The following is a 17,259-nucleotide window of genomic DNA, read 5'->3' as shown; positions in this document are numbered from 1 at the left end:
CAGGTCAACCTCACATTTCTGATCTTTTAGGATCCAACGTGCAAGCTGCTAGGTCCAGAAAGCAACTGTCAGCAACTCTCTCCTGTCTGCTTTCCTAAGATTAATATATGCTAAAGCTTTTATTTCAAGAAACTAGAGAATCTGAAGAATTACATGGACAGGCTTAAGAAAAATGACATTAATCCTGAAGATTAATTCAATATTTAGCTGACTCCATTTAAATTCATCATCATAGGTTTTTATCCAAGAAATTACAACTTTAAGGAAAAAATTTAACTATTGATGATATTAATAAGTTTCACTGTATTTTAGACACAATTTATTTAAGGAAAAACAATAATCAAGTTAGGTTTACATCAGGGGATTAAAATACTTCATGAGATTTTTGTCAAGCTCAGAAGAATTAAAAATTTTAAGACCAACCATTTTCTAATACAATTGTCTCAAACACTTTTAAAATGTTTTAGCAATATTTCTGAAAGCAATAATGGAAACTTAAGTTGCAGAATTTCTTAATTCTAAAGCAGGCTGCATATCTCCATGGTTTTCTTTATCCAGGTTAAGGTAAAAATCCTGAAAGACATATTTGAGATAAAATGATTTTTAGAGTGCACTGTAGCTTTCTAAAACCTTCCTTGCATATTAAATTCCGTGAAAGTGAGTTGTAAATGGATGAAAGGCTAGTCGCTACCCCCCACCCTGCCAAGTACAAAGTCCTTCTAAAACTAATTAGAATTAGTTTCTGCTAGTGCTTTTGGAAACATAATTCTTTAATGCAAGTTTTTGTTGTTGGTCCTCTCTGCATGCTTTTCAACAACTTTCTTTTTTCCTCTTACTGCTTTTGTCAGACCCCAGGTTTGTTACGGAGTGCAGAAAAAGTTCGTTTCGGATCTCGAACGTCTCTATTCCAGTCTCCTAAAAACTCATCTTAAGGCTGAACATTAATTGTTCTGGAAAAAGGCAATTCCTGTGGTTTCGTTCAGCTCACGTCAAATGCATCCTATTTTTTCTTAACTTACTGAGAAAAGAAAGTTAATATTCAGGATAAGAACTAAAAAGCAGTGATGAGCAAGGTATTAACCACCCAGCGCTCAGCCGCTGTGATTTGTGAATGTAATAAATCAACAGGTTTTCGCTTGGCGCTAGCCAGGTGCCCAGCCTTAAGCAGGTACACCCTGAAAAGGCCAGGTGCTGGACCAGGGACCCAGCTGCAAAGAGGGGCTCACCCTGGGTGCTCTATCGCGAAACCAATTCCGGGCAGATCCCAGGACCCCACGGCGCATTTCTTCTTGATCTTTGCGGGCCCTCAAAGATCCACGGCGCAGGGGTCTCCTCGCCCCCACCCCCCACCCCAAGGCAAAAAGGGTACCTTACTCTCGCCAAGAGGTAAGTCTTGGGGATACTTCACCTCGGTCTGATCAAGTAGCAAAGGAGGGTGCCCCTACTCCGGAACCTGCCGCGAGAGCTACTACTTACGTCTGGGATAACCCCGAAGAAACTGTCAAAAGAAAGGGAAAAGGAGTGGCGGTTCCGGGCTGGAGCTTCCAGAAGCATCTGCTATGCCTAGGACGTTTCTTAGGTCAACCCGGAGGAGTAACGCAGGGGGTGAAAATGGGTGTTCTAGGGGAAGTGAGCAAGGAGAGGGGGTGAACAAGGTGAGTAAAAGTGATTCAAATAAAATTCCCACGCGCTCAGGGCAGTCAAGGCTTTGGCTGGAGGAAGGGGACGCTGGGGACGCACGGTGCGCCTGGCTGTGCTGCGAGCGGCAGAAGGACAGATAAATCCGAGCGAGGGACTTACCTTCAGGGTTGGCACTGATGAAGACCCGGACGCTGCGGCCGGCGGGCACGAGGTGAGAAGGCAGGGCGGTGAGGTTCCCGGAGAAAGCCGCCCGCCGAAGCGCAGAGTCCCGGGGGCAGGGCAGCTTGGTGCCCGCACCGGCCGGCCACATCGCCCTTTGGAGGAATCGCCGCCGCCGCCGCCGCCTTCTGCAGCTCGGGTTTCTGCCCGCGGCTCCGCGGCACAGCGAGGTCGATACCCGCAGGCAGCGCGGTTCAGAGCCGCTCCGAGCCCGAGGCGCCGCCGGCGAGCTCCGTGGCGCACACTACCGGCCGACGGGGTGCGGCCACACGCACCCTCGGGCCTTTGTTGCCGCCGCCTCCTGCCCCGCTGGGCGTCCGCCTTCGCTCGCTGCCGGACTTTAGCGCAGCAGCCGGTGGGAGCGGGAGGTCAGCGTGTCGGCGGCTACGCGCGTGGCGCCCCTTGGCGCCGGGAAGCGCCCGCGCCTGTCGCCCAGTCCGCGGCCATGTCCCCGCCTGCGCCCGCCGCGGGAGGAGGGGGCTGCCAAGGAGGCAGGACCGAGCAGACCAAACTTTATCTACGAAAGGCGTCTGGAGTTTATCAGAAGCTGCCCCCCCACGGCTTAAAGGGCGGCGGGGGCGGGGGCCTCAGGCTACCCAGGGGCTTCCTGGGCTTCACTGTGGATGATCCCGAGCGCTCGCGGCTGCTTCCTTGATGGAGGACAGGGAAGAAATTAGCCCGAGATTCCTGCTACTCCGCCACCTCGCCTAAAGGTCACCGCAGCCCTGAGCATTTTCGGGAATGCACGCCTGTCGGCGTCTGCGCGTCTTTGCCTAAGTGCCGGCAATGCGGCCTCAAAGTTAGACACACGCACAGAGCCCGGACCCGAGGGTCTGAATTATCAAATTTCGGGACCGCTTCGGGCGTCTTGAAGGAAATGCCACTGTCGCCCTGTCTGTCGTGGCGCAGGTCGTACTGTCCTGCTGCTCCTCTCCATCCTCACGCGCAGCAAAGCGGGCGTTTTATAGGGAAGCTGCGCGACTCACGTGCTCTCCGTCGCGTGGTCTCGGAACCTTTCCAAAAGCGGATCTTTGCGAGGAGCCCTCCCAAGGTCTCTAAGGCTCCAGGGGGTCCTTCCTGCTCTAACCCGGCGCATCCCCGGGCCATTCTGCCTGTCCGGAGTCCCCCGGGCCCACCGGCCTTGAAGATGCCGGGCACCCTGCGCCGCCCCGGGCGCGCTCCGGGGAGCGCCGCCCCGCGCGAGAGCAGGCGGAATGCAGGTGGCCACGGAATGGGGCGGGGTGCGAGAGATCAGAGTTGGCCTTGGGCTGCTTCTTCAAGTCCATGCAAAGCTAGACTTGGCTCTACCGGACGCTGAGCTAACGTGACCAGAGCGGATGCAGGATTCTACCCCGGGTTGCGGCTCCAGGTGGCCGGCTGGAGGGGTCTGGTTCCCATCCCGGGTGAAATGAGATGCAAGCCGACCCAGCTGTAAAATTGCCATCTCAGGGTCACACTCCAATGCACCTATGGAAATACTGCAAATCCCAGAACATGCAGGAAAACCTGGGGGAAGGGAGGAGGGAGTATTTGATCCATTATTAACTGGAGTTTGTTCTCCAAACCCCCCTTTTTAGCTTTAGGGCAGGAATTCAACTTCTAGAGAGGAAGGGCAGCTTTTATAAATCTTTGCGCTTGGGGAAGGGGTGGGTGGGCGCAGGGTGAGGGCAGTTTAGCTGTAAATTTCATCCTTTCACCGGGGCTTCTGTAGGCAGCTCCTGGCCCCTCCAGGCCTGCATTTCTTCTGGGCCCTGCTGGTGGCAGTGAAGTCCTAGGCACTGCTGCTTATTTTGTTGCCCCACCCCACCCCCACACACACTTTCTGGGTAATCTTTTTGGAAGAATTGGGTCTCTGGGTTTTTAAGGCTCCCTCTCCACTGCGGAGAACCAGGGATCGGGCAGCAGTTCTTACGTTGTATCACTTTGATGCAGCAACAAGAAGCCCTGACCCTGCCCAGGTATTCGTTCAGCTGAGTCCATTTAGCAAATTATCTCCTTCCCCCCTCCAGCCTCATTACTCTCAGGTGGGAACATTCTCCAGCAGGAAGGAGGTCTCTGAAACACCTCCTGATGTCCTAGGAGGTATGCACCGAGAGTTCTGGAAGAAGTTATGGATATATACAGTATCTATTACAGTTTCATCCTGTATCAATATACCGTACTTACTACTGGAGAAATGAGCCAGGGCCACTTTATTCCTCATCTCAATATTGTTTATGAGAGACTGATAAGGAGTTACCAGATTGCCAAGGACCCGCCTTCCTTTCTTTGTTTCCTACCCCCTATTTATTGTTTCTTTCTTAAAACTCAGATAAGTATTTGTGTCTTCTGACCTTTGCTTCAGATCTCTAAGTGTTGCACTTTCTTAGGATGACTTTGGGGTTTTTGGCAGCCTCTATAACCTAATTAAGTGTTCTAGACAGGCCGAAGTTTAGCATCTGCCAGTGTCACTGCAGACCAAGGATGCAGAGAGAGAAGTTCACGTGATCTGTGGGGCCATGCTTAAAAGTCTCCCTGCACAGCCAGCTTTGCATCCGGTAGAGCAGGCTGCTGTCTTTGGTATATAAGGGAGTTTTCTAATAAGGATACCTGATCACCCACTTCCCCCTCCACACATATATATATTCTCCTACCTCCTCCCCTCCTGTCTCTTGCTAACATCTGATATCCTAAAGCCAGCGATTCATTCATTAGCATGCAGATGGCGTAGAGAAGAGTCACCCATGGCGCTGACACTTTGTTATGAATTAACTAGATTTATTTCCCACCCTGAGGAACTGTTGGCGATGGGAGGGAGGTGAAGAAACTCAAAAGGGAAAGGAAGGAGCAGGCATGAATGTGGAAGACAGGCCCAGACTTATAGCTTTGTTTTTATATCTGTCTAAAAGACTTTACATTTTCTCCTCTTTGGTAAATATTGAATGTGTTATTATGACTCCTGTTTTACACACGAGAAAAACAAGGCTCAAAAAAGAGAAATGACTTGTCCAAGGTGATATAACCAGTTCATGCTAGAGCCAGGATCCAGATACTGTGGCCTATCCCAATACTCTATTTTCTAATTTTGCGCAGGTCTGGCTCTGGCTGACATCTTTAGTAACCTGGAAAATAGATGTTTAGGCCTGTGTTCAGGTATGGAAGTCTGGTTATCACTTCTGCTTCCCAAATACGAAAGAAAGTGTGTCCCCCGGATCACACAGGACTAGACTCTTCCAACTTATAGAAGTTGGTTGGATGATAAAGATTTTCAAATTCCTTGTTTCCTTTGGGTCTTGTTCTTTCCTTATAAGACTACAGGCAGACTCATTTTCTCTCTGAAGTTGGTTTTGCATCATCCCAGGCACCAAAAGTTGCTGGTTTGATTCCCAGTCAGGGCACATGCCTGGGTTGTGGGCTTGATCCTGGGTATGGGGCATGCAGGAGGCAGCCAATGGATATTCTGCTCTCACACCAATATTTCTCTCTCTAAAAGTCAATAAAAAATCTTTCTTAAAAGCATCTAGAAGTAGGATGCGAACAGTACATGGAAAAGAGCTTGGGACTGTAATTCAGATCAAAAACAGGTATTTCCTTCTCCACCTTTTCCCTCACTAGCAGGCCAGAGGGCCACAGAGAGGTGAGATGTCCTAGCTCTACAAAACAACATTTCCAGCCCTTGATGAAACTGAGCTGCTCACAGGTAAAATCACTGCTAGGCTCATCCTGCTTTTTGAGCTAGAAGAAACATTGTGATCATGGAATCCAACTCCTCTTGATATATAGATAATGCCCCTCCCAAAGTAATTTTTAAAAATAAGAGGAAAGAAAACTAATGTCTAGTAATACTGATATACTGAGCATCAGTAAGCTAGATACTGCATTAGGCCTTTAATAGGAAGCTCATTTAATCCTACCACAGCTGGTGTGTGGGCCCAACACCTCTTATTACTTCTTGTGATATAAGTCCCTGTTGCCTGATCCAAAGTCCATGAGCTGCAAATGTGTCTCACCTAGTCCCTTGCCTGCCATGGTTGGTGACTTTCACCCATTCGCATGGTTGTATCACATTCATTCTGCTTAGGTGACAGGGTGGTGATCATAAAACATACAACCCGAGCCCCTGTGACTGACTCTTCCACAGCGGAAGGAAGCTCCATCACCCAACCTGCGGGTACACTCACATTTGTGCACATCAAATATCCTGGCTTGGATACTTCTGGACGAGTGGTTCCATATTTTTCCTATTGGGAAGGAAGTGGGAAAAGAGCCCCTGGTATCATAAAGATGACCAGATTGACACATCATACTCCTCTATCTCAGGAACTCTAACCAGGACGCCAATGGTGTGTTTTGTGTTTCCCACACTTGAAGAAGAACATCAGACTTAATATTATATGAATGTTTATAGTGGCTCTCTGATTTGGGTGATAAATATTTGAATCTGCTTTGCTAATGTGAGAAATGGATTATACAGGGTCAGTCAAGCAACGGCTCCACTTTCCAAAGTTCCATCTCAGAATATAAGCTAGATCTTCAGGAACCCACATACCTGTTTACAAAATGGAAATTTTCAGTTTATGTGAGAATTTGTCAGCATAGCAATATGCCAACAAAGATTGTTGAGTCAGAGGTGTCTGCAGCATGATAGAATTCACAGCAGCTTGGTTTTAAATAAAGTTACACCTTTCTGAAATTGCTATCTGATGCTTTCATGACTCAGAAATGCTAACTTTATATCCACCCCCTTCCAAATCTGTTTAATGTATTTTTTGATCTGTCTGTCTCTTACAACCTTCTAAACGCTCACATTGCTATGAGAGCACTATGCATACCACACAAAGTAGAAGAAAGTAAGGCAGCTGTTCAATAAAAATTTGTAGTTGTTTTATACAGGGTGTCCCAAGAAAATGTAGGTTCGATTGCATTTTGAAAATGACATGTATTTTTATTTAACATTAGCTTTATAATTATTCAAAGTTGTGCATACATTTTTGGGGGACACCCTATATTTCTAAGTTAAATGTTTTGTTTTTGTTTTACAATTGCCAAGTTTGTTTCCCCTTCGTGATATTAGTCTAAATACAGCACTTTTAAACATCCTGTCTCTTGTTCCATCACCTGATACTCATTTGGAGGATTGCTTTTTACAAAGCACTTCTATACATGTCAACTCATTTCGATTCCAACCCAGTGAAATATGTTCTACCAACAGTGTGTAAGGACTCCCTTTTCTCCACAGCCTGACCAACACTGATTATCTTTTGTTTTCTATTATTTTTTATTTTATTTATTTATTTTTTATCCTCACCTGAGGACATTTTTCCATTTTTTGTTCAGATAGAGTAGGAGGGAGAGAGAGAGAGAGAAACATTGATGTGAAAGGGACACATCGAGTGGCTGCCATCCACACGACCAACCAGGGCCAGGGCCAAACTGCAACCGAGGTACGTTCAGTGCCTTAGCGGGAACTGAACCCGGGTCTCTCTGGACCGCAGGCCGATGCTCTAACCACTGAGCAAAACCGGCCAGCTTATGATACTTTCTTCAATAAATATCGTTAGGAAAACTCAATATCTACATGCAAAAGAAGAATGGAATTTCTTCCTTATACCATACACAAAATCAAAATGGATTGAAGACTTAAATATTAGACCTGAAACCATAAAACTCCTAGAAGAAAACAGTGGAAATAAGTGACTTTTAAAGATGATTTATAAACTACTTGCTAGGTTATAAGACATTCCAGGAAGTAAAACTAAATAGAAAGTGGTACGTCAACCTAGAATTTTGCCACCTTCTTGGAATAATTGTGCTAATAAGGATATGACAATAAGATTAACTGAACATCTCTAATATATGGCTAAACTATCTTTAGATACAATTTAAATAGAAAAGTAAGAAATACCCATCTGTCCTACATAGAGTTCTCAGCTGAAAACAACGAACCTGGTGCTGATTGATCTAAGCTTAAAAGCAATTTGCTGGAAAATTCTTAGATATTGTCAATAGGGATGGAGAACCTGACCAGATGGGAAATGGGAAGAGACCAGAAAAGCTCAGCTCATTGGATCCACCGCTCAAGTGTCTTAAGAACACAGACACCCAGGAGAACCTGGACACCTGCTGAAGGCTGAGCACCGCAGTGCCACCCCGTCGCCACCACACCCATTCACTGGACATCACCACTGGCACCATTGCCACTGGGAAGTAGATACTGCCATCCCCATTGCCCCACCCAGTTCTTCACTGTGGCTTCTGCAGTCAGGGAGCCAGGGGGAGGGAATATCTCCATTTAGACTTGGGCTGTGCAGAATTTTCTAAACACTGCAAGGAGGATCAGAGGTTAGGATGGAAAAACCCTCACACACCCCCCTCCAGCAAATGCATAGTACACTTCTTCTATTCTTATATGGCCCAGAACAATAGATGCAATGGACAAGAAATGAATTGGATGCTCTTTGAATTCCTAGTAATACAATTAGAATGATGACATTCCACCTCTCGAAGACTTAGATGCCCGGCAAAGCTCCCCTCTCCTGGACCACAACCAAGAATAAGAATGTGATCTAAAGAGAATCTTCTACGCAGCCAGACTATATGTTACCGTGTCCACGTTCTGGCACACACTTCCTTGACTCAGAGGAGATCCCGGAGGCTTTCTGTCAGGGTCTCCTCACATTTACTGTATACGCAACTCCAACAAGCTGGGTTTTCCTGTTTGGCTAAAACCACAGCAGATTAGACAGTGAATCAGAAGAGGAAGGGCTGCCACGTGGAAGTGAGGAATGACTGCTCACAGCAGAGTCAGAAAACGTGACAGCAGAGATGATATGTATTTACACACACACACACACACACACACACACACACACACACACACACCCGCAGTGATCTAGGGACCACTTAATTTTGGAACATCAGGGCTCTCTCTATATATCAAAGTGGGACAGATGAGGAATGAATAGATCCTGAAGTTGAGACAGACTAATGTCAGGGTATCGCATTTTGCAAGTATTTGGGGACAATTTTTAGCAGCAAACAACTCAGTTTAGACAAAGAGACAATTGGCACTCGTGACCTCCAGTAAACATCAAGTAGGTGGAGAATCAGGTAGAATCCTTCCTCTGAGAAGAACATGTAGGGCTCTTTTACTTATGTGCCTGAAGTAATGGTGATAGTAGTAGTAACAATAATATCATCATCAACAACAATAATAATAAAATAAACATTTAAAAGCCTTTCATCAGGCTTGATATGGGTCTACAAGATTTATAGACATTAACATATTTAATTCTAAGTTGCCATTCCTGAAGAGAAGGCGCTATTATTATTCCCATTTTCCAGATGAGGAGACAGAGGCAAGGTCGGATCAAGGTACTTGCCTAGATCACACAGAATGTGGTATAGCCTGGACATCAATGCAGACAGCCTGGCTCCTGGTTTGAGTTTCAAACATGATGACATACTCCATCTCTAGATGCTAGGTAGGATTCCAATACAATTACCCGGGCAAAGGAGAACCGGCTCAAGACAAGGAAACTAGGAGGAAACTCAGGTTGCAACGCTTGTCTTAAAGGAAAGGGAAGGAGTAATAATGAATGTTTACTCCATGTTGCGTTCATTATCCTCACCATCTCACACGGCCGTCCATATGCTCTCTGATGTTACTGCTCATGTTAAAAATGAACAGTCTGAGGCTTAAGTAACGTATCCATCATCGCAGAGCTTATAAGCAATGAAGCTGGGATTTGATCTCCATGCCTGACTCCATGTTCTTCCTGCTACAGGGTGACCTTGTCAGGAAATGGTGCACATGCCAGTTGTGAGAATGACTTTTAAGCTGTCCACTCCATCCATTTTATTTATTTGTTCATTTTTTCATCAAACATTTGTTAAGCACTTACGTGTTCCAAGGACGAGCCCTGTTTTCAGGATGCGCGATCCAGTATGGGACTCCAAAATGATGGTGCCTGTGTGGGGCGAGATCTACTGAAGTGACCGTCGATCAGTTTAGAGATGTTTAAAACCATCAAGTAAATCCATCAAGACAAGTACATATGGTACCTGAAAACACATTAGTATACACTCTAGAGAAAAGGGCTACCTGGAGAAAGCAGAGGGTCACAATGACCAATCATACAAGAGCGGGATTTGATGAGCTCTATTTAAAGAGGCAGTAGGGCCCTGACCAGTTTGGCTCAGCGGTTGAGAGTCGGCCTGTAGACCAGAGAGTCCCGGTTCGGTTCCTGCTAAGAGCACGTATCATAAATAAATAAATAAATAAATAAATAAATAAATAAAAATAAAACAAAGAGGCAGTAGGGCCCTGGCCAGTTTGGCTCAGCCATTAGAGCATCGGCCTGCGGACCAGAGAAACCCAGGTTTAGTTCCCGCTAAGGGCACGTACCTTGGTTGCAGTTTGTCCCAGGCCCTGATTGGGTCGTGCGGGAGGAAGCCAGTCAATGTGTCTCTCTCTTTTTTTTCTCCCTCTCTCCCTCCTGCTCTATCTGAAGATAAAGGATTAAAATAAATAAGTAAATAAAGAGGCAGTAGGCTATAATAGCAGAATGTGGGTTTTGTAGAACAATTGACAAATGGAGGTTCCAATATCGCTCCAGTGCTTACTAACTGTGGCCACTGGCTAGTAAATATTCTTCTCTAAGTCTCAGTGTCCTTCTCTGTGAAATGGACACAAGACGCCTCCTTTGCTTGGATAAATGGTAAACATGTTCAAGGACCTGGCACAGTGCTGCGTACTCAGTGGTGGTAACTACATGGAAAAAGCTGGAAAGGAGATCACAGAATCTCAAAGGCAATCTTGCAATTTGAATGTGGAAAAACCACACTGTTCCTGATATTGGGTCCAGGATCAAAATGGAGCCAGAAACAAGGCTCACCCTTAGATGAATGCTCAGTAGCTAATAAACATCCTCTGGCTTAGAGCTGGAGGACTCTGGGAGCCTGGAAGCTGGAGTATACGTCCTATCGAGGCTCTAAATGGGAGCACTGAGAGGTCAGGGAACAGGAAGCACTCACTACTTCTCAGCTCTGGACCTTGCTGCTCCCTCTCTGCAGTTTGGCAAGAGCCTCCTGGTGGGTCATTCTATCTGCATTGTGGTCTCCATGGCAGCTTTTCACAAACATTCTGCTCCTAACTTGCCTTTCCTGACTTCTCGCCACTCTTCCTTTACAGGTTTACTCTAAGTCAAGGTATAGAGCTCTATGTTATATATCTTTTCATACTGAATGACTTCACTTTCAGCCTTCAGGGCTTATCCTCTCTAGTCACTCTTTTGAAAGCTTTCTCTGATGTTGCCAACTAAATGGAGTCTATCTCTATTTTGGTCCTTCTAATATGTGCATTATTGATATAAAGGCAACATTATGTTGCAATAACAACCAACCTCAAAATCTCAGGGATTCTTGTCTTCAGTATTATACCAGAAGTTCTAGACAGGGCAATTAGGAAAGAAAAAATAAAATGCATTAAGGTGGAAATGAAAAAGTAAAACTACCTTTATTTTCAGGCATTACCATCTATGTAGAAAATTGCAAGGAACCCACTAAAAAATGCTAGAACTAAAACATGAATTCAGCCAGGTTGCAGGATACAAGCTCATTATAAAAAAAATCAATTATATTTCTATACACTAACAATGAACAATACAAAAAAATTAAGAAAACAGTTTCATTCACAATATCATCTAAATTAAAAACTTAAATAAACTTAGCCAAAGAAGTACAAGACTTGTACACTAAAAGTTATAAAACATTGTTGAAAAAAATTAAAGCTGTATGTAAATGAAAAGACACCCTATGTTCATGGACAGAAGACTGAATAAATATTGTTCAGATGGCAATTCCTAAACTGCTCTATAGTTTTAACTCAATCCCAACTGAAATTCCTGCTATGAATTTCATTAATTAATTTATTTAGTGGAAATTGACCAGCTGAACTTAAAATTCATGGAAATGCAAAAACCACATGAGCCAAATCAGTCTTGAAAAAAGAATGACAAAGTTGAAGGATTTACACTACCAGATTTCAAAACCTATTACAAAGCTAATACATTGTGTTACAGGCATAAGGTAGACACATGTAGAGTAGAAGTGGAAGAATGGAGTTTAAGAGACCAAAAATAAACCCTTATGTTTATGGTCAATTGTTTTTTGACAAAGTTGCCAAGTTAATTCTATGAATAAATAAGAACCTTTTCAAAAAATGGTTCTGGGACAACTGCATATCAACATGCAAAATAATACATTTGGATCCTTACTCACATCATACACAAAAATGTACTTGAAATGGATCAGATTTAGTGACAGAGCTAGTACTGTGAAACTCTTACAAGAAGCCATAAGAGTAAATCTTTGTGACCTTGACTTTGCTAATGGGTCCTTAGATATAACACCAATGCACAAGTGTTAAAAGAAAAAATTGAAACACTGAAATCACCAAAATTAAAAACCTTTGTGTTGCAAACATGTCATCAAGAAAGTGAAAAGACAATCCACAGTCTTAGAAAAATATTTGCAAATTACATATTTGATAAGGGACTTGTGTATAGATTACATATGTACTCTTAATAACCCAGTTATAAAATATTAGTAAACATTTCTCTGAAAAAGTTTTAAAAATGATGAATAAGTACATAAAGGATGTGCAACATCATTACTCGTTGGAGAAATTCAGTGAAAACCATGGTAAGACACCATTGCACACCCACTTGACTGATTATAATAGAAAGGCCAGACAATTGTCGATGAGAATGTTAAGAAATTACAACCTTTATGTTGCTGATGTGAATGTATGAAAGTTACTTTGGAAAACAGCTTGGCAGTTCCTCAAATTCTTAAACACAGTTACCATATCATCCAGCAATTTCACTTCTAAAAAAATTCCAAGAGAAACAAAAATATATAGTCACAGAATATTTGTACACACACGTTTGTAACAACATTATTCACGAACACCAAAAAGTTGAACCGACGCAAATGTTCACCACGTGACAGATGGATCAACAAAACCTGGTACACATGTACAACGTATGCAGCAATGAAAAGGAATACATTACTGGGAGATGCTACAACATGGATGAACCCTCAAAACATTATGTTTAGTGAAAAAAACAGTCACAAAAGAATACATATCGTGTAAGTCAATTTGTGTGAAATGCCCAGGATGTGTAAATTTACCGAGACAGAAGGGAAGTGGTGATTGCCTGGGGCTGAGAGAATGAGGGAGAGGTGGGAATGACTGCTAATGAGTGTAAGATTTCTTGTCGATGAAATCTTCTGAATGATGTTCTGATGAACGTGTTCTAAAATTAGATTATGGTGATGGTTACACAACTTTATATACTAAAAAAACATTGAACTGGACATTTGAAACGGAAGAATTTTGTGATATGTAAACTATCTCTCAGTAAAGCTGTTAAAAATCACCGTGGTTTGCTACAACAGAAGTTTATTGCTCACTCATGCTATCTATTCAGTGGAGGTTGGGCGAACAGCTCTGCTTGCAGTGGACACTCTAACCCCCGGGGCGGACAGAAGCTCTATTTGATCACATACTTCTGTGGTCGCTCAGGTAGGAAAAGGAATGTGGCAAATTGTCTATTGGCCCTTAAAACTTCCACCTAGAAGTCATACATACCACTTGAACTTACGTTCCATTGGCCAAAAGAAGTTACATGGTCACACCTAACTTCAGAGAGGGCAAGTAAGTTCAACTCAACCACCTCTGTAAAAGAAAAGAAGTAGAATACCTGTGGAGAGTCCCAACGAACACCCCGTTAGTCCGATCCTCTTTCCTAGGTTTTAATTCCTAAGAACAACGACTCCTCACTGCAATAGAAAACCACGTTTCCTTAAATTCTTTTTTTCTTTTTGAATAAGATAGAATTATTACATGAGTAAGGTTAAAAAGAAAAGAAAAACACATCAACTTAGAATAGTACTTTTTTCACAATAAAAGTTTCATAATTGTGTGCCAGTTGAAGAAATGAACATGAAATGATGAAGGAACAGTGCAGAGTGAATGACTGAGAGCCCAACGTGGGAATTAAGGACGAGGACCAGGAGTTCAGCAAAGAGGAGACGGAGGTGCGTCGAGGTGGTGGTGGCACAGTAATCGGTGTTCCGGACCTGTGTCTCCTGTATCAGTGCAGATGGATCACGAAGAACGGCTGCAGTGACCCAGATGGATGGTGTTATCTGTGTCACAGTTTGTTTTCTTCCCAGATAGGTCTTGGGCAGAGCCCTGCAAACCTAATGAGGGCAGAAAAGAATAGCATCCGGAATTACTTAACCTTTCTGAATCTCCGTTCGCAAATCACGGTTGTAAAATGTAGCTCGATGACACCTAAAAACCCATGAGAAAGGATGCTAATAGTATTTTGTGCAAAATCTATCAGAGAGCAAAATGGTACTTCATGGACACAAAGTTGCTGAATATGTCAAAGCGGTAACAGTCAGTCTGCAGGTAAACCCTGCATTCTGCTAAATTGGAGTTTTCACAGGAATACTTTAATGAAGACCCTTTCTTTCCAGAAACTCCTGAGGCCATACAATTATACACGCACTGGAGTCCTTGTTGCACTGTGGAGAGGTTGTTAAATCGAAAGGAGTGCTAAGGAGCGCTGTGAAATCTCAAGGCATTGCCGATTCTCTCATTACACATGGACTTTCAAGTAAAAGTTTATTGTTTTTAAAAAATTATTTTTCTTTATTGATTTTTTTTTTTTTTTTTTAGAGAGAGAGGAAGGGAAAGGGAGAGAGAGATAGAAACATTGATGAGAGAGAACACTGATTGGCCGTCTCCTGCATGCCCCCCACGGGGGGTCGGGCCCACAACCTGGGCATGTGCCCTGACCAGGAATCAAACCGGTGACCTCTTGGTGCATGGGTCGACGCTCAACCACTGAGCCACACCCGCTGGGCTAAAAGTTTATTGTTGTGTTAGCTGGCGGATATCAAAATCTCTGCTTCTTTCGTGTTCCTGTTAGACATATATCTTCATTAGTTTCAGTTCTTAAGAAAAGGACCTTTCCCTTCAAGAAAGCTATTTATATGTTCATTATCAGTTGTGGTTGTTATAGTGACCACATTAACCTGAGCTCGGCCACACTTCACTACTTGGTTGGCAGATAGCTCTAAACATGGAGAGAACAGTTAACATATTCTTAGAAAATGTTCCTTATTTTTAAAATATTAATTAAAAAAATTTTTGCTCACAATATTTGGTTTCCTCTACCACATGAAAGGAACAGTAAAAATATCAGTTATCAAGTAATGGGGCGGGGAACCCACATAATCAAATCACTTACCACTAGCACACATAAATCTTAGTTTAAGCTATTTTAAAATGAGAAAAAAAAAAAGATATGAGAGAAGATTTCAGTTTTCGAAAATGTAGTAGTTATGGTTTTCGGAAAGATGTAGAATGCCCACTAGGAGTGAAAATTAAAGCCATTTTTTTTCTTACCTTAACCATTTATCTTAGCTCTTTATATATGGGGATTACACAGTACTCAGCACAGAGGAGGTGCTTTAAAAAATGCTTCTGGAATGAACTGTCCATACCTGGCAGATCATCTTGGAATGTGTCCAAGAGAGCAGGTAGGCTGTCGCTCCCAGCAAAGGCACACATACTTGCGTAGCACCGAGAAAGCCATATGTGGAGCAGAATATTTTTAGTACTTCCCTCAGGGAATCACACCTACTTCTAATTCTGAAAAAAAGAAAAAGAAACCTTCATAGCCTAGAGTCACAAAGGAAATAATAACTAATACTCCAGAAATGTCCATGGAGGACGTCCCACGTATACTGATGTACACTTAAACATTTCTTTCCTCCCTTTTGCTTGTTCCATCGGACAGGTGGCGAAATCAGTCATGGGACATGTTGCACCTATTAGGTAAACACAGCTCATTTCAGCAAAAATTTGCTGAGCACCTACTGCGTTCTTTGTACTGTGAAGTGCATACATGTCACCACAGGATACAGACTTTTAAATTAGAACGTTGAGGAAAGACTGACAAATGAAATAGGACATTAAAATTTTAGTCCTAAATAAAGAGGAGCAGCAATTAATATTTATTTTATGCATTGTTATTTTCTAAATCCCTTAATCCCATCTGGCTCAATGGCACGAGAATTACAGTAAATGGAGAAAGCGTTCCATCTGTTAAAAATGTAGAATAAAGCATTTAATCTTGTGGGCAACCACACAGAGCACCAAGAAGTGCCTCACAATGGCAATGGTAAGAACCAGATCCTCTCTTTAGTTATGCGTAGCTGATACAGACTTCTGGAGGATCTCTACTATATGAATAGATAGATTTGCAAATATTTCTAAGGGTCTAGTGACTATTTTTCCCCCCAAGTGATATGAAATACTCTAGCCAACTGGTATAACACTCATAAATTAGGAAGACAACTTGCCATGAATTACAAGTAAATGATGCAGTAGATACTCATTCTATGTGCCCCTCATCTTTCGGCCCTGCTTGACCACTCTGAGATTTATGGTCATAGGACCAGCTCTGGCTGCCGTGTCAATATGACAGTCACTCAGCACATCCCCTATTGATCAGTTCAGAGGTGGACTTGTCCTTTCCCTGGGAGTTTGGGTGGCTGTATTTGTGACAGTTAAATCCAGGAGACATCTGGGGCCATGTTTCTTCTATGTACACCAGAGATGCAGAGGAAACTGGTGTAGACAGCGAGTCTGGCTATCAAGAACTACAGTAAGCACCAGAAGGAAAGAAATAGCTGGAAAGCAAGAGAGAAGAGTGAGAGCGAGCAAGAGGAAAAAATGCAACAACTCATAGGCATCCCGCAGTCACAGCTACTCTTGAGCTCTGCAGCCCAGCCTACAGCCCATGGGAAACCCTTGCTCTGCGATCTACAGTAGTCCCCTTATCTAAGTACCTCCAATGGTGTCTGTTATTTGCAACCGTGTCAATGTTATATCTCCCAGCAATGATGTGGTTGTTCCTGGGCATTTGCCTCCCCCTCTTCTCTCTCACTTGATCCAGAAGTGACTTTCTCCCTCCACCTCCTCACACAAAAGTAGAGACAATGATTTAAACAAGTTTTCTACCTAAGTAACAGAAAAGGTCCTTTTCTCTCCAAGGTGGGAGTGATTAGGTATTACTGCCCTTGGGGGAAGGGAGAGAGGAGGCAGAAACTTATCTAACACCCAGTGGAAGAGAAAGGATGGTTTGGAGGGCCAGGGTGAAAACCTTCAGTCAAGCGAACCGAGGACAGAATGAAAGAAATAAGAGGTTGAACGCTCCCCTGCCTGTCATCATCTGCCATTTAACAGTCCTGAGCCCTGGTAAGTCCTTTGATTTGAGAGTAGAACTGAAACTCTGTGTGTGGTTGGGTGGGCTAACAAAACTGCAAAGGGTCATG

General features: G+C 43.5%; 1 protein-coding gene across 1 annotated transcript in view; it reads right to left on the bottom strand.

Annotated features, from left to right (window-relative positions):
• The window catches only part of NWD2 (NACHT and WD repeat domain containing 2), a 164,968-nt gene extending 163,017 nt beyond the window's left edge, over positions 1–1,951 (bottom strand). Inside the window, exon 1 of the mRNA XM_036278163.1 lies at positions 1,801–1,951. Coding sequence (XP_036134056.1) covers positions 1,801–1,951 — 151 coding nt within the window. The remainder of the gene's footprint in view (positions 1–1,800) is intronic.
• Between the last annotated feature and the right edge of the window lie 15,308 nt (positions 1,952–17,259).

Source organism: Molossus molossus, unplaced genomic scaffold (genome assembly GCF_014108415.1).
Source record: "Molossus molossus isolate mMolMol1 unplaced genomic scaffold, mMolMol1.p scaffold_m16_p_1, whole genome shotgun sequence".
NCBI classification, from domain to species: Eukaryota; Metazoa; Chordata; class Mammalia; order Chiroptera; family Molossidae; genus Molossus; species Molossus molossus.
The sequence above is the reverse complement of the archived record's forward strand: the minus strand, read 5'-3'. Positions and strand labels throughout refer to the sequence as shown.